Here is a 16,445-nt window from a genome sequence, read left to right on the forward strand (position 1 = left end):
TTCCTTCCTTCCTTCCTTCCTTCCTTCCTTCCTTCCTTCCTTCTTCCCTCCCTCCCTCCTTCCTTCCTTCCTTCCTTCCTTCCTTCCTTCCTTCCTTCCTTCCTTCCTTCTTTCCTTCCTTCCTTCCTTCCTTCCTTCCTTCCTTCCTTCCTTCCTTCCTTCCCCTCTGTCTCTCTCCTCCCTCCTTCCTTCCCCTCTGTCTCTCTCTAACTTCCCTTGCCTATTTAGGCTACATTCTGGGCTTTATTGAATAGTCTGCCTCCATGACCAGCCAGGCAAAGAAAATAAAAGGAATTTGAACCGAATTGTTCAGTTTGGCTCCTAATTACCGTTGCTGGTAGAGGTCTGGTGGGCCGGGATGAGTCTACTAATTGCTTCTGATATGACATTGTCTGTGCTCTCCTTGTATTCCACGCCAAGCTCTATGATATTGGCTTTGCCCCCGTCTAAACCAATTTTTAAAACATCCTTCTATTGCTTACACGGCATCATTCATTCAGCACTAATTTTACTGAGGGTCTAATAGAATAATGGCAACCCCGTTTCAAGGCACAGTCTGCTGCAGGCACCATTCTAAAAGCTTTTAGATGTATTAATTCTTTAATTCTCGTAACGTCTTGTCAAATGGGCACTTTGCCTTTTCCCTACATGAAGATGAAGACACTGAGGCCCAGAGACATGAAGTCACCTGGCCCAGGTCACACCGAAAGAGGCTTCGGGGTTCATTAACTGCTGGACTCTGCTAGATGCCTGCTATGGATCAGGTGCTGCTCCAAGAAGGGAGGACACAAGGGAACTTCTGCTTTCTGGAAGCATTTGTTTTTGTTCCTCATGCTTAGTTCCCCCCTGTGATGAGGTATTCATAGTGAAACCTGGAAGTTTGCTGAAGAGCTACCCAATAGGATAAAATGCAGTCTGTCCAAGTTCTTTGGAAATGGTACACACACACACACACACACACACACACACACACACACACACACAATTTCCACTCTCACTTTGGTACACTGTTTCCTGTTGCTTCAACATAACAGCCTTCCTGGATCTCACCATCTACCTCTCTGCCTCTTCATACATATTCTCCTAGGACATACATGTTTCATCCATCTGAATTCCTTAAAGGTCACACAGCTTAGCCACATATACTGGGTGGTAAAGAGGCTTCTTTTTAGACCTTTGAGAATGCCCTGTTCGGTAGGTTTCATCGGGGTAACTAGGAGTAGAGAATTAATTTGCCCAGAAGAAGACCCCCCCAACCCCATTCCCCATCAACTCAAAAATACACATCCGGTCACAAAGGAACCCAGACCTTACATTCTTCCAGGGTAGGGGAGAAAATACAGCATTTGCTGCTTGGAAACCTCCTGTGCTAACCAGGGATCCAAGAATCTCACTCAATCTTGATGGCAATGATCAAGCTGTAGGGAATGTCAAGTAGAAAATACGAACGGCCTGTGCGGAGGATTAGTCTAGATTCTGTCTTAGCACCCTTTGCTTCATGGGCACCAAATACCAGCTCATCAGCCTGCTGGCGGGATTATTCAACTCTTCACCCAGAGAAGGAGGGAGCAGGCAGAGATCCAGCTTGCAAGCAGCAGACGAATTTCATTCCTCCACATAAAAGTCCTTCACATCTGCCCTGGATATGATTTGCCCCCATCAGAGCTCCACTTGCCCTTCCCAGCATGAGGCTAAGTCAGGCAATCAATGGCTGTAGCCTGGGATAATGGCTATTCTGCATGGTGGTAATGGCTTATTGCATGTGCTATTCGAAGTGATGTCATGTCCAGGTCCTGAAGAATCGATAAGATTGCCAGGATGCCTGTGTGATTAATCGGGTAATAAGCTGACCCGTGTGGGGCTGGCTGTGTGGATTGGCTTGCGAGACCGTTTTGCAAAGCTCTTTTTCATGGGCTATCTATCCATGTGGATGGATTTTGATAACTAGCATTGATTTGCCATTTTTATGAAGTGCCGTTTGCACAGGGTAAACTGTGTAATTGCACCCAGAATGGCAAAATAAATAATGTTCTTATCTATGGTATTGACGACCCAGGATTAGCTGAATATATATAGTACACCTCTAAACAGAGTCAATGGATGTTGGCTTTTGACTTTTACGAGGCGCAGCTCTCAAATTTCAGGTGTCTTAGATAAGCATTGGGTGGCAAATGATCAACTTTTAAATCTGCTACTAATTTCCATGCTACCTTTTTTTCCAGGAGAAGTTTAATATGATTTTCTTTAATAGGAGAATGGTTACCTTGTTTTAAGTAATCCCTCTGGTGTTGCAAAGGACAGTGGCTTGCTTTGGGGCCGTGAGATTGCTTTCTGTCCTGTGCCCAGGACAGTGTCACTCCCAAGGGCAGGCGCCCAATTGCCCATGGTTCTCTGGGATAACCCACCTGGTCTGTATTTTACCAACGTGGGAAAGGAAAGCACTTGATCTGTTTAAAGATGGGTGCTGAGAAACCTCCCATCATAAGAATAGGGTTTATCTTGAGTGTGTCCTAGATGGTTCCTAACATCCCATAGGTCAAAATGCAAAAGGGATACACAGTAGACGATCAAGGCCAGAATGGGCAAAATACCTACCATGGACACGTGCTAAGATGTGAACGAAGATGCATAGGGGACTCTCACTGTTACTGTACTGGGCGTACTTCATTCTCTTTGAATTCTAAACCCTGATAGCACGAATGCAGATAATAGACGTGTGAAAATTAAGTGACATAGTGGAATCACGTGTGGGAATAAAGGCGGTAAGAAATGACAGTGGAGCCGGATTCTGACATGCAGGTTATAGAAAAATAGATTTTAGAACTTATCCGTGAGCAACAGGAGTCATTACAAGCTACTTCTTGCAAGGAAGTGACACCATCTAGCCTGAACTTCTTGAGCTTGAGTGGTAAAGGCTGAGTGGTAGGATGGAGAGCCCAGGTGTATCAGAAGCCAAGAGAACAGTTGCAAGGTTATTGCCATCGTCCAAGCGAGAGGTGATGGAGCCCAGAACCAGGACAGCAGTGCAAGGCTGAATACAAGATACTGGGGAAAAATAAATGGTAGAGGGAGGCATACAGTGATCCTCTATCATGATGGAGTAGAGGAAGGATGGTCCTATTAGCCAAGTACCCAGAAGGAGGACCAGGTTTGGGGAGATGATAATGAGTAGTTCTGGACACACAGAGCTCCTGGTGCCCGAACATTTTGACCTGGAACGTAAGAGGGGAGTCGGACCTAGAAATGTTGCTTCGGATTCCAACTGCAGACAAGTAACCACTAGTCAAGTTATTAGTTAAGTGTGAGGGCAGGCATTCAAGAACACAAAATTTACTTCTTCTCACACACCTCTTCTCAAGAGTTTACTGGAAGATAGTCTCCAGTAAAAGAAAGTTAAGCCTGCAAGGGGGGGGGGTGGTATTTGAAGTATTCCAAGTAAAGGAGAATGAATCCTAGGAGAGCTGACAGAGGGGTTTCTCAGAATAATGAAAAGAGGAGCCCCAAGAACACAGTTGTGCTAGGGACTCAGAGAGGAGCTCGCCCAAAAGCAGGAGCATGGAGGAGCCCCGGAAGGAGGTCTCAAAACAAACAAACAAACAAACAAACAAAAAAACGCATGGATTGAGTATCTGATGAGTGCACCAAATTGAGAGCAGATACAAAGCTCCTTAAAGATTAAAGATCTTAGAGAAAAATGACTAATAGGTGCACAGAAAATCAAGCAAACAATGAAACAAGGCAATTACTGCCACCTGGAAAAACAGAAAGTTGTAAAATCCAGGAGATGTGATCATAATACACACCATTTCTCCCGTGTAAACAATACATTGGCCATCGTAATAAAACTGAATTTTGATTGAAACCGTGGTATAGATATGTTGGTAAAGGTGGACGGAGAGAGACAAGTATTTGTAGGGATGTGGAGGAAGCTTTCAAGTAAGTTAAAGCCTCATCTTACAAAGGATGTTCCCGGGGAGAGGACCCGGAGATGGGGAGAAAGGGTCTGAAGCCTGGTGCTTTTCTTTATAAGCCTTCTAGTCCCTCTTCACCTTTAAAATGTTATGAACATTGCCATGCACATGTATCATTTTGATAAAAATGAGAACTGAGTTGGAAACACAGGAGCAACGTTCCGGGCACTGTGAACAGGTAAGGACTGGGAGCAGTGGGTGGCGTTAGGGGGTCACTGATGGCCTTGAGAAAGTGTGTGCAGCTCTCTGGCAGCAGAAGGGAGAGCTGGAGCCGCCTGGCCTCCTTCTGGATGGACCGATTCGAGTCTTGATACTGGGTTATTCGATCTGACAAGTAATGTTTCAGGAGACCTGCTTGATTTCCTCCGTTTTCCTTTCCTTCGGTGTACGTTTCAGAGCTCTTGGTCTATGGATCTGCTATGGAAATGGCTACTGAATGAGAAGCCTCCAAACCACCTTGAAAAGAACCTTAAATCCTCTGACACAAGATGAGGACACAAGGACGAAAGGAAGGAAGACAAATACGTCAGTAAGGGCATTGCCACCAATTCTGGAGATTCTCCTGGAGAGGGGCATTCATGCACTTTGACTGGACCTTCTGTGTTCTTCACTTTGCTGTGATATTGTGTGTGTGTGTTTGCATGAATACACTCATGTACACACTCATGTATGTTATTTCCTCTCGTGAACCCAACAGCACTGTAGCGGCTACAGGAGCCCCAGAGTGGTGACAACTAATTATGAAACACCAGGTCTGATATGTCCCTTTTATCGTATCTTGCAGAAGCCTTGCATTCCCACAAAATCCCCCAGTGGGCCTTTGTAATCCTGGAAAGGAAGTGTCAATCTGGAAACAGCTGTTCTTCAGAGAGTGGGATGACATCCTGATGAGCATACTATGAGCAACAGAGGAAACCTAAGGCTGATGGGACTGTGATGCAAATATTTTTTCTAGACAATTAGACTCACATGAGAAAGCCTATATTCCTTAGCAGTGCTGAGAGGAGAGTTAGTGACCTATGAATGACAAGTCCTCAAGCCCCATGGGATGTTGGACACTTTTCTCTGGTTCTCTCCTGGGAGGTGGTTCTGGAAAGGCAGCCCAGAGTCACCTTGCTCAGAGGCCCTACCCAGGAAAACCCTGCTGGAAAGCAGAAGAAGCCTGTCCCCAGGGCTCCACGCCCCTATTGGCTGCAGAGCTCAGGACCGGGTACCTCTTGCCATTTTGGGAGAAGTCAGGAGAAATGGCCACAGATTGATGAAGTCAAGGCCAGGAGTAAATGCTGTGATTCACAGAACCAAAACCCCTGATAATTCCAGGGAGAGTGTTGGGTGGGAGTGGTAAGAGTGAACATAGGAGTAAAGAAACAGAAAATGACTTATTGTACTTTGGGGATTGAAACAGATGCCTTTATAGGGGAAGGCAAAGGGAAGATGCGGATTAACCCATGAGCACCTCCTTTGCATCAGGCATGGCCCCGGGCACTTGCTCTAAATTACCTCTTTGAGATCTTCACTACGATCCTGTAAGCTGGGTAGAATTAGCTGTATTTTATTGATAAGGAAATCAAAGCTCAGAAAGATTAAATGCTTGCTAGCCTGCTGACAGTCACACAAGTAGGAAGTGGCGCTGAGCTGGGACTGAGACCCAAGCTCATGCAACTTTAAAGCTCATTTTCAATATTCTCTAGGGATGTATAAATGGAAATACATCAGAGGATCCTGCCCTTCTTAACAAGGCTTGCCCTCAGGAGAAACTATTTTATGAAAGCCTAAACAATGGGGAAGGGAAGCCTTCCTGGGGAGCCTCCTGGGGAAGGGAAATACACAACTGCAGCCGGAGCTAGGTTTCCAAGTGAGGGAAGGAAAAGGCCCAACTTCAGCCCCTCCACCTATCCTGTCTCACCTAGGGGAGGAAAAAAAAACTTGAAAAACACTGGTGAAGATGAAGTCCCGAAGGCTCACTAAAAGACTGAGAACGAGCAAAGGACTATACAATGCCTCTCCTCCCATACCTTACCCCCACATTACTAAAGGCCTATTTCCCATAGTTCCTTTCATACAATACATCATGTCCACCTTGAAATTACAAGGCATACTAAAAGGCAAAAAAAAAAAAAAAAAAAAAAACCAATTTGAAGAGACTGAACAGGCACGAAAAACAGAGTGAGATATGGCAGGAATTTGAATTATCAGACCAGGAACTAAAAAAAAGTCAACTAAAATTTATATCCTAAGGGCTTTAATGGAAAAAGTTGGCAATATGGAAGAACAGATGGAAATGAAAACAGAGAGATGGGAATTCTAAGGATTCAAAAGAAATTCTAGAGATCAGGAACTGTGAGAGAAAAGAAGAGTGACTTGATAGGTTTACTAGTATACTGGACACAGATGAAGAAAGAATCTCTGAGCTTGATGATAAGAACATAGTAACAAATAGAGTTAAATGTTAATCTAACAATATCAATGATCACTTTAAATGTCAATAGTCCAAATATACAGCTTAAAAGACAGATATTATCAGAGTGGATCAAAACACAGGACCAAACTATATGTTTTCCATAAGAAACCCAAAGACACATATAGGTAGAAAGCAAAGGGATGGAGAAAGGTATACTATGCTAATACTAATCAAAAGAAAGTAGGAATAGCTATATTAATTTCAGACTCAGCAGACTTCAAGTAAAACTATCAGGAATAAAGGGGGTATTACATAATGATAAATGGGCCAATTCTCCAAGAAGACATAACAATTCTTAACATATATGCTCCTAATAACAGAGTGTCACAATATGTGAGACAAAAACTGATAGAACTGCAAGAAGAAAAAGATAAAGCTATTAGTATAGTTGGACATGTCAATATTGTCCTGTCAGAAATGGACAGATCCGGCAGGCCCAAATTCAGGAAGGACAAAGTTGAACTCAACCACACCATCAAACAACTGAATATGATGGACATCTATAGACTATTTCATCCAACAAAAGCAGAATACATATTCTTCTCAAGCTCACATGGATCTTTCACCAAGATAAACCATTTCCTGGGACATAAAACACATCTTAACAAATTTAAAAGATTAAAAGTCATATGATGTCTTCTCTCTGACCACAATGGAATTAAACTAGAAATCAATAACAAAAAAGATAGAGTATACTTGAATATTAAACACCATAGTTCTAAATAACACATGGATCGCATAAGAAATCTAGAAAGAAATTTTTAAAAGTTTTTTGAACTAAATGAAACTGAAAACACAGCTTATCAAAATTTGTGGAGTGCAGTGAAAGAAGTTTTCAGTGGGAAATTTATAGCATTAAATGCATAAATTAGAAGAGAAATCTAAAAATCAGTAATACAAGCTTCCCATTAAGGAATGTAGAAAAAAGAAGAGCAAATTGAATCTAAAGTAAGCAGAAAGAAAAAAAAAATAAAAATTAGAGCAAAAATCAATGAAAGTAAAAATAGGATATTAATAGCGAAAGTCAATAAAATCAAAAGCTGGTCCTTTGAAAAGATCAATAAAAGCAATAAATGTTTAGCTAGGATAATTTAAAAAAAGAGAGAAGACACAAATTACTACTATCAGATGTGAAAGAGGAGACGTCCTTTGGACATTAAAAAGATAATAAATGAACACTATGAACAACTCTGTGCCCACAAATTTGATAACCCAAATGAAACGGATCCATTCCTTGAAAGACAATCTGCCAAAACTCACATAAGAAGAAACAGAACCAATAATCGATAACTTTGCAAAACAGAAAGCCCTAGGCCCAGATAGGTACAATGCTAAACTCTGTGAAACATTTATGGAAGAAATTATACTAATCTTCCACAATATTTTCCAGAAGACAGAAGTAAATACTTCCTAATTCATTTTATGAGGTCAGCATTGCTCTAATATCAAAACCAGACAAACACATTACTAGAAAACTACAGACTGATATATGTCATGAACACAGATGCAAAAATTCTCAACAAAATATTAGCAAACTGAGTACAACAATGTATAAAAAGGATAAAAAGTGAGATTTGTTCCAGGTATACAAGGTTGTTTCAACATTAAAAATCAACTAATGAAACAAAAATGCAATGAAAAAAATCCTAAAGAAGAAAACTCACACAATCATATCAATAGATGTAGAGAAAATATTTGACAAAATCCAACACCCATTCATGATAAAAGCTCTCAATAATCTAGGAAATAGAGAACTTTCCCAACTTAAGGATATCCTCAAAAAGCCTTCAGCTAAACACCATACTTAATGGTGAGAAACTTGGGAGTTTCCCCATTAAGATCAGGAACAAGGCAACGATGTCTTTCTCGTCATTGCTTTCCGATACCATATTGGGATCCTAGTTAATGCAATAAGACAAGAAAAAGAAATAAAATGTATACAGATTGAGAAAGAACATACAACATATAAAGCTGTCTTGGTTCATAGATGACATGATTGTTAATATAGAAAATCTGAAAAAATTAACAAAAATACTCCTGGAACTAATAAGTGATTATAGAAAGGTTATATAATACAAGGTTAATATACAAAAGTCAGTTGCTTTCCTATATACGGCAATGAACAAGTGCAATTTGAAATTAAAAATATGTTACCATTTACATTAGCACTCCCAAAGTGAATTACTTAGGTATAGAAAGTTCTAACAAAATATGCACAAAATCTATATGAGGAACATGAGAAAACTTTGATGAAAGATATCAAAGAAGATCTAAATAATTGGAGAAAAATTCCATGTCCATGGATGGGAAGACTTGATATTATCTAAATGTCAATTTTTCTCAAATTTATCTATAGATTAACACAATCTCAGTCAAAATCCCAGAAAGTTATTTTGTAGATATGAACAAACTGATTCTGAAGCTTATATGGAGAGGCGAAAGATCCAGATTAATTAATTCAATATTGATGGTAAAAAAGTTGGAGAAAGCTGATACCACTCAACTTCCAAGACTTACTATAAAGCTACTTTAGTTAAGACAGTATGATACTGGTGCAAGAATAGATAAATAGATCAATGAAACAGAATAGAGAGCCCAGAAACAAACCTACATAAATAAAATAAACTGATCTTTGGCAAAGGAGAAAAGGTAGTACAATGGAGAAAAACAATCTTTCAAACAATCAGTTCTGGAACAACTGAACATTCACATGCCAAAAAAAAAAAAAAAAAAAAAAAAAGAATCTAGACATCAGACTTGATAGCATTTACAAAAATTAACTCAAAATGGATTGCAGACTTAAATGTAAAACACAAAACAATAAAACTCCTACAAGATCTAGATGACCTTGGATGTGGTGATACCTTTTTAGACATAACACCAAGGCAAGATCCATGAAAGACATAATTGATGAGCTGGACTTCATGAAAATGAAAAACTACTCTGCAAAGAACTGCCAGGAGAATGAGACGAGCCATAGACTGGGAGAAAATATTTGTAAAAGATGTATCTGACAGGTGACCGATATCCCAGAGAGACAAAGAACTCTTAAAACTCAGCTGTGAGGAAACAAACAACCGGTTTAAAAAGTGGACCAAAGACCTTAACACACATCACCAAAGAAGATATACAGATGGAAAGTAAGCGTATGAAGAAGATGTTCATGTGATATGTCATTGAGCGATGGCAAGTTAAGACAACAATGAAATACCACTAGACATCTATTAGAATGGCCCAAATCCAAAACACTGATGACACCAAATGCTGGCAAGGATACGGAGCAATGGGAGCGCTTGTCAATTGCCGATGGGAAGGCAAAACAGCATAACCACTTTGGAAGATACTTTGGTCATTTCTTGCAAAACTAAACACTTACCATACAATCCAGGAATTGAACTCCTTGGTGTTTACTCAAATGAATTGAAACCTATGTCCACACGAAAACCTACACACAGATGTTTATAGCCATTTATTCCTAATTGCTAAAACTTGGAAGCAACCAAGATATCTTCAGTAGGTTAATGAATAAATAAACGTTGGCACATCCAAACAACAACCTATTATTAAGCACTAAAAAGAAATGAGCTATCAGGCCACGAGAAGGCTCGGAGGAAACTTACATGCATATCGTTAAATGAAAGAAACCAATCTGAAAAGGCCACATACTGTATGAGCCTAATTATATGGAATTCTGGAAAAGGCAAAATAGGAAAGGAGACAGTAAAGAGATCAGTGGTTGCCAGGCAGGAGGGAGGGGGGAGGGATCAATGGAGCAAAGTGGATTTCTAGGGCAGTGAAGCCATCTTACATGATTCTGCAATGGTGGATACACGTCACATATTAGTCACCCATAGTCAACCCATAGAATGTATAGCACCAATAGTGAACCATAATGTAAACTACTGAGTGACAATGATGTGTCAGTCTAGGTTCCTTGATGGTGATAAACGTATCGCTATAGTGTGGGATGTTGTGAGTGTGTGGGAACCGGAGTACAGGGGAAATCTCTTTACTTTTTGCTCAATTTGGCTGTGAACCTCAAATTAGTCTGAACAATATTTTTCAGCAATTAATAAAATAGAGTATACAGAGGCTGATCTGGAGATGATAAGTGGTAGGATGAACTGGAGGGAAATAATAGATATAGGAGAATAATTAGATGGTTAGTCCAAGCGAGAGGTACTAAGGACCTAAACTGGGCCCATGAAATTAAGGGTTGTATTTACAGAAAAGGGTGGAGTATGTGATCCCATTCCCTTCTAGGGGAGAGTATATCTAGGAACACGCAAACAAGATTATTGGAAGTAATTGGAAAAGTGTGTGTGTGTTGGGGGGAGGGGCAGCTAAGGACAGAAAGGGACTACATTAACGACTTGGTGGTATTTAAATAAAACAACTTCTTGATTAATTTTTCCCTGAGGTGACCAAGCTCACACTCACCCTTTGGTATGCCACACACAGACCACCCCCCAGACAAGACCCTACGGCCACCACCATGGCAGACCATGGTGGTTGGGCAGAGGGTATCAGCTGGCAAAGAAACTTCCCATCCTGCGGCTCAGTCTCTACGTATACTTCAGAAAATAGCGATGCTGGCCATGAACCTCCCGTCACTGGAAATCCAGAAGGTCGCTCTCCTTTCTTGACACATTCCTCCTGAAGGCATAACTTCCTGATCCTCTAGTCAGAATGAATGCGAGGTATTGGGACCCCAGTATCCAGCCTGCAAAGGGTGATTCCCTTCGGGAATCCTGCCAGTATAATGTTGCCTCAATTAGATGACAGATTATAAATTAATAAAGAAAAGAAACCCCAGACTCTCACGTCTGCCAAAACACACCATTCCCTGTGAGGTTCCTGAAAGGGACTTAGTGATGTATAGTGAAAGGGCCAACCCCCCACAGCCTTTTCCAGATTCGAGACACAGACTGGCTGGTCCTCAAAATGTACCACCACCGCCTTTCCCAGGGGAGCGCCAGTGTTGTTCTTGGAAGGAGAACACTTTTCTTTCAGCTGTATTACCCCCTGCATGCTTCACACAGTCTGTAGCTCCCTACGCCCCCATCAGTAATACAAAACAGACCTATCACCAACAGAAAACCCCGAGAAAAGAGTAAGAATGACCGTGGTTGGTTTGGGGGTAGAAATGATGTTTAGGTTGCTACGGATGATGGGGGCTTTCAAAGATTGTGTTTCTAAAACCATCACAGGAATAGAAGTATCCTTGTCAGCTGCTGCTGCTTTAAAAAACCAGTCACTCAAACAGCCTTATCCCATAAAATCAATTCCTGAGGAAGTCTTAGTAACCTAATCCCTAGGAGAGTGGACAAGATCGAGACACCGGTGCTCTGGACAGAGTGATGTTTTCTCTCTCTCCCACCCTCTGCACGCTCCATGGGAAAAATACAGTATGTTGAGCCCACCCTCTCCTTTGTTTTCTGGAATGATCACTTCACTTCACAAACACATCTAAGTCTCCCCGGGAGTACCTACTGTGGCTGCTTCTGTCTCTTTGGGCAGGTGTTTTCTATTCCTTCAACCCATTCATTCAGACGTCTGGACATTACTTGTTCTGAGAAGCCATTTCTCCGCTCTGTCATCCATACAGACCATTCCGCGCCACTCAGGCATTTAGCCACTTTATGGTTTTCTTCCCCCGAGGCACACGAGCGAGAAATAAAGACGCTGTGTGAGAACTGGACAACTGTGGAATAGAATCCTATTCAGCAACGGGGACAGAGTCGTAAAGACGCTGGGGGTGGCAGAGGAGGACCCATTGTGCGGAATAAATGAAAGCCTCTACTTACAAACACATCCATGAGCAGGTGCTCCAGCGTCACTTCAAAGTCTTCCAGTTTGGCGGCTAGAGTCATAACGAATGCTCCGATTTGCGCTCAGGCCTCGGGGGGTGGCCCCAACCTGCACACTCCTCAGCTCAGAAAACACGGCCGGTGTCAAATTTAGGCACAGGCGGAATGGGCACTAGTGGGACGCGGAACAGAGCATCGCAGACCGCGCCGATGCAGCTCTGTAGCCAGAGAGCTTCAAGGGTTAAAAAGAAAAAATCTGCACTAATGGCACTAGGGGACCACCCTGGGTGCAAAGTGATGTCACCAGGTAAAGAATCCAGCCACCGCCTGCTCTTCGCAAGCTTCCTGGTCTGAGGTGCTGCGTGAAACCCCAAAAATGGGCGAAAGAGAAGGCGCCGGGGGGATGATGCCAGGCAGCAGCGAGAGAATGGAGGAAGCCGTCTGACTCTGATATTTATAGGGCCACATGTTTTTGACTCTAGCCCATTTCTCAGTTCATTTCTGACCTTTCATAAATGGCCAAGCACACTGGAGTGTATTGTAGAGCGGGGGCAGTGGGTCCCACAGAAGTTGGCTGTGACCAATGCTGGGGCAATTCACACAGACACGCCATCAATAGTTCTTTGTGAAAAACCCATCAGACCTTGTTCTGTACACGACGACAGAAAAGCACATAGTCTTGTGAAAAACAAGGAAACGAAAGTTGTGGGGGTACTAAATTTTTCCTCAGAATATTATTAGATCCTTACACTCTCCCCCGTCCTCTGTCCTCCCCACCCCCTCTCTTGCAAGAGTAGATAAACATCAAGGAAAAAAATTTAATCTCTTGTGTCAACTCCTCAAGCTTCTGCCAGTAAAGAACATCCACTATATCTTGCAAATGTCATTTCTCCATTTTGGCCTTCAAAGTCTGACATTTTTTTTTTCTTGCCTAAAAGATTTTAACATTGTGGTAAAACGCACATAACGTAAAATTCACCATCTTCACTGCATTTATGTGTCAAGTTCAGTACTGTTAAGTACATTCACATTGCTGTAGGACCAATCTCCGATCTCATCTTACAAAACTGAAACTCTGTGCCCATTAGACAAATCGCCGTCACCCCCCTTCTTCCCAGCCCCTGGCACCCACCATTCCATTTTCCGTCTCTATGGATTTGACTACTCTCGGTACCTCATATAAGTGAGATTATACAGTACGGAGTTTGTACCCAGTCCTTTTGTGTCTGGCTTCTTTCACTTAGCATGTCTTCAAGGTTCGCCTATGTTGTAGCCTATGTAAGAATTTCTTTCCCTTATAAGGCTGAAATCTTATATCCTAAGAAAGACTCCTGGTTTGGACAATTTTTCAGGCCTGGGAAAATCTCTCAGGAACACTTGGCTGTCAAGTCTTTAGTGGCCATTCCTGCTGTGACGTCCTAACCCAGACAGCCTTGGTCTGCAAGTGAGTTCTGTCCTGTCCCCTAAACAAGCCGAATGATCCATGGAGAGTCTAGTCTCTGACTCCACACAGAATGTGACCACTTAACAGTCAATACTGATGGCAGAGAAGAGGGTGCCCCGGGTGGAGTTGAGGAATTACAAGAAGTCTCTGCTCTACAATAAAACTTTCCCCACTTTCTGTTGGCAGAGCTCTGGTCTCAAGTGGGAACAATCGAAACTCTCCAATTTAGGATCTTTCCATGAATTTCCATTTTCCCAAAGGAGATACAGACCCCCTTGAGTCAGCATTTAACATTTAAACAAAGCAACCACAAAGTAAAGGACAAAGGAAAAAAGTTGATAAAAAGCATCATACTATTTCTAAAGCGGATTTGGAATCTGTCGGTAGTTTAGCTTGACAGTTGGTCATAAATTGTACGTAAATGTTCTCTGAGTTACGGTTTCAATTCTGTTTTGGGGTCTCTCATGGAGGAATTCGAGTGGCTTCATGACAGGCATCTCTGTTTAGGCAACGGCACCAGGGAGGGGGAGGCGATGCTGTGATGAATGGCTCCAATAGCCAAGAATGTACAGAAAATATATTTCCTGGATGGGTGAACTCATATTCACAGAACTTCCTATCAGCTAATGTGTTTACCATGTCTGCAACTGGTACAGTGAGTTGAGCAACCAATGTCAGCAACAAAGACTCAGCACAAGCTGACTTCTTGCCATGGAGCTGCCATCTTTTGTTAAAACTAGGGCCATCCGGAAGATACTAAAAAAGGCTAGGTGCCTTCTCTCACCAGGTGAGAGCACTGGGCAAACAATCAGCTATATGACCAGGAGACCATTGGGGAAGACAGGTGTAGACATACAATGCAGTATGGTCTGGTCTCCCAGCAATCACAGGAGAGCTTTCAAGGTCAGGTTTTCTGTAGCCCCCCTCTTTATGAGTGGAATTTGGGCAAAGTGTTTCAAATATCTGGAATTTTGTAAAAGGTATACTTGCTTCTTTCATTAATTTTCTTCCTGGCATGGACAAGGGATCAACCAATGGAGAGCAGTTAATGTTTTTCACTCAAGGCAGGCAGTCTCCCAGCCCCAGTGGATGAGTTTACGTGTTTTTTAAGGAGCAGGCAGTGGCTTCTCAAGAATATAAACAGCAGACTTCAGGGACAAGAAGCTGTGCTTAATTTGAGCCATGTGAGTGGTTAGTATTCTTGAACGAGGGCTCTGAGGAGGATTTGTTGAGAATACCCTGATTTTAGGAACAAATCACTTTCACAGTTTCAAAGAGGAGAGACTGACCAAAAGGGAGTGAGCATGAAGAGAATAAGGAAATCGGTATCGGGTTGTGGATATCACCCGTAAGAAACAATTATTATGAGTTCCAGCATTAGTGGATGATATCAGCCATGTGGGGTAGGTGGGTACTCTAGACACAGAGGACCACACCACTCTTCAGGTGGGTGGGCCGGGGGACTGTTCATATGGTGCTATAAGCAAGTTCACTACTGTCAATGCTTATGAGAAGCTGGTGAAGGATGGCTTTGGTACCTGAAGGGGAGATTTTTTGAAGCAACTATCGTCTCTCTATATAAGGTGTATTTTTGTTAATGATGGAGTTTTACTGATGCTAATATCAACTCTGAACATTTATGTGTTCATTTATTCATGCATCCTTTCTACAAACACTTAATCAGCACCAGGGCCAGAGAGTGGGGTGATGAGTGCTAGTGCTGGCGGGAAGATAAAGACACAGTTCTCTCTTCGAGACCTTAGAGTCTTGAGAAGACACGGCAAGATGTGCTGGCGTAATTCTATACTATTCTTTTCTGAGGCTATGAGAGAAGAGTATACTTCCTTGTCAGGTGCACTTATTCTGGGACTTGGATGTGCAGGAGAGCTTGGTGATAAAGGGAGAAAAGAGAGTGTCACCCCCACCCTATGGAAAAGGCAAGGGCAAGAATAAGTGAGGTGTAGAGTACCCCTTCAGATGGATTTATAGCAATAAGTGGCAGGGGCACGGCCAGGGGCAGTGATGGATGCTAGGGGTCTGAGCCCAAAGACCGAATTGCATTTGACAAGGTGGGAACCAAGATCTCAAGATTCTCAACACAGGATTATGACACCATCCCACAGACATGCCTTGGATGGTACAAATCTCATTTGGAAAAAAAAAAAATACCTTGAGCAGTTGATCAAAGCTTCTTGGCCACCTGAGAAGGACCTGACATGCACCACTGTCCCGGGGCTCCCCAAGTGAGAACAAGGAGTCAGCAATACACCTGATATGGGAGGCAAATGCTAGAATTTGTTCTGCCACTTGAATAAAAACATTGGTGCATAGGGTTGTAAATTTCGAGTTTCTTTCAGTTTGAATCTTCAGTGACCATCTTCTTCTTCTCCCCTGGCTATGAACCCCCCCCCCCCCCACCAGCAGGGCTCAACATTTTGGTGATAGAAGTCAATAAAGGGAAAGTTTTTGGAAAGTGGGAATTTGGCCGAATTCCTTGTACAGTCTTTTAGATAGGCACCCCTCAGACTCCCCAGGGGAGCTGTGGGCAAACCATCTTTCTAGAGAGTACCGTGTTTTCTGCAGCCCTGAAAACAAACTGTCTCCTTCAAAAGCATGAGTCTTTATGGAGGCGAGCGCTGTGGTTCAACCAGATCACAGTCCAATTCATATCAAACAATCTATTACATACAATGACGAGCAAGCCCAAGGCAATAGGTAATTGAATAGGCAAAAATGTTTTTCCGGGAAGGTCCCTCTCT

The 16,445-nt window shown here is 42.4% G+C and overlaps 1 protein-coding gene across 3 annotated transcripts in view; it reads right to left on the reverse strand.

Annotated features, from left to right (window-relative positions):
* Positions 1–16,445, reverse strand: part of FRMD4A (FERM domain containing 4A) — a 612,832-nt gene that overhangs the window by 321,067 nt on the left and 275,320 nt on the right. The window contains exon 1 of one of the 3 annotated variants that reach the window (XM_045464723.1): positions 12,240–12,617. The exons of the other annotated variants lie outside the window; for them this stretch is intronic. Within the exon in view, the coding sequence (XP_045320679.1) occupies positions 12,240–12,305 (66 nt within the window). The 5' untranslated portion in view covers positions 12,306–12,617. Of the gene's footprint in view, positions 1–12,239; positions 12,618–16,445 lie in introns of those variants that run through there. 3 annotated transcript variants of the gene reach the window in all.

This window comes from Leopardus geoffroyi, chromosome B4 (genome assembly GCF_018350155.1).
Source record: "Leopardus geoffroyi isolate Oge1 chromosome B4, O.geoffroyi_Oge1_pat1.0, whole genome shotgun sequence".
Classification (NCBI taxonomy): domain Eukaryota; kingdom Metazoa; phylum Chordata; class Mammalia; order Carnivora; family Felidae; genus Leopardus; species Leopardus geoffroyi.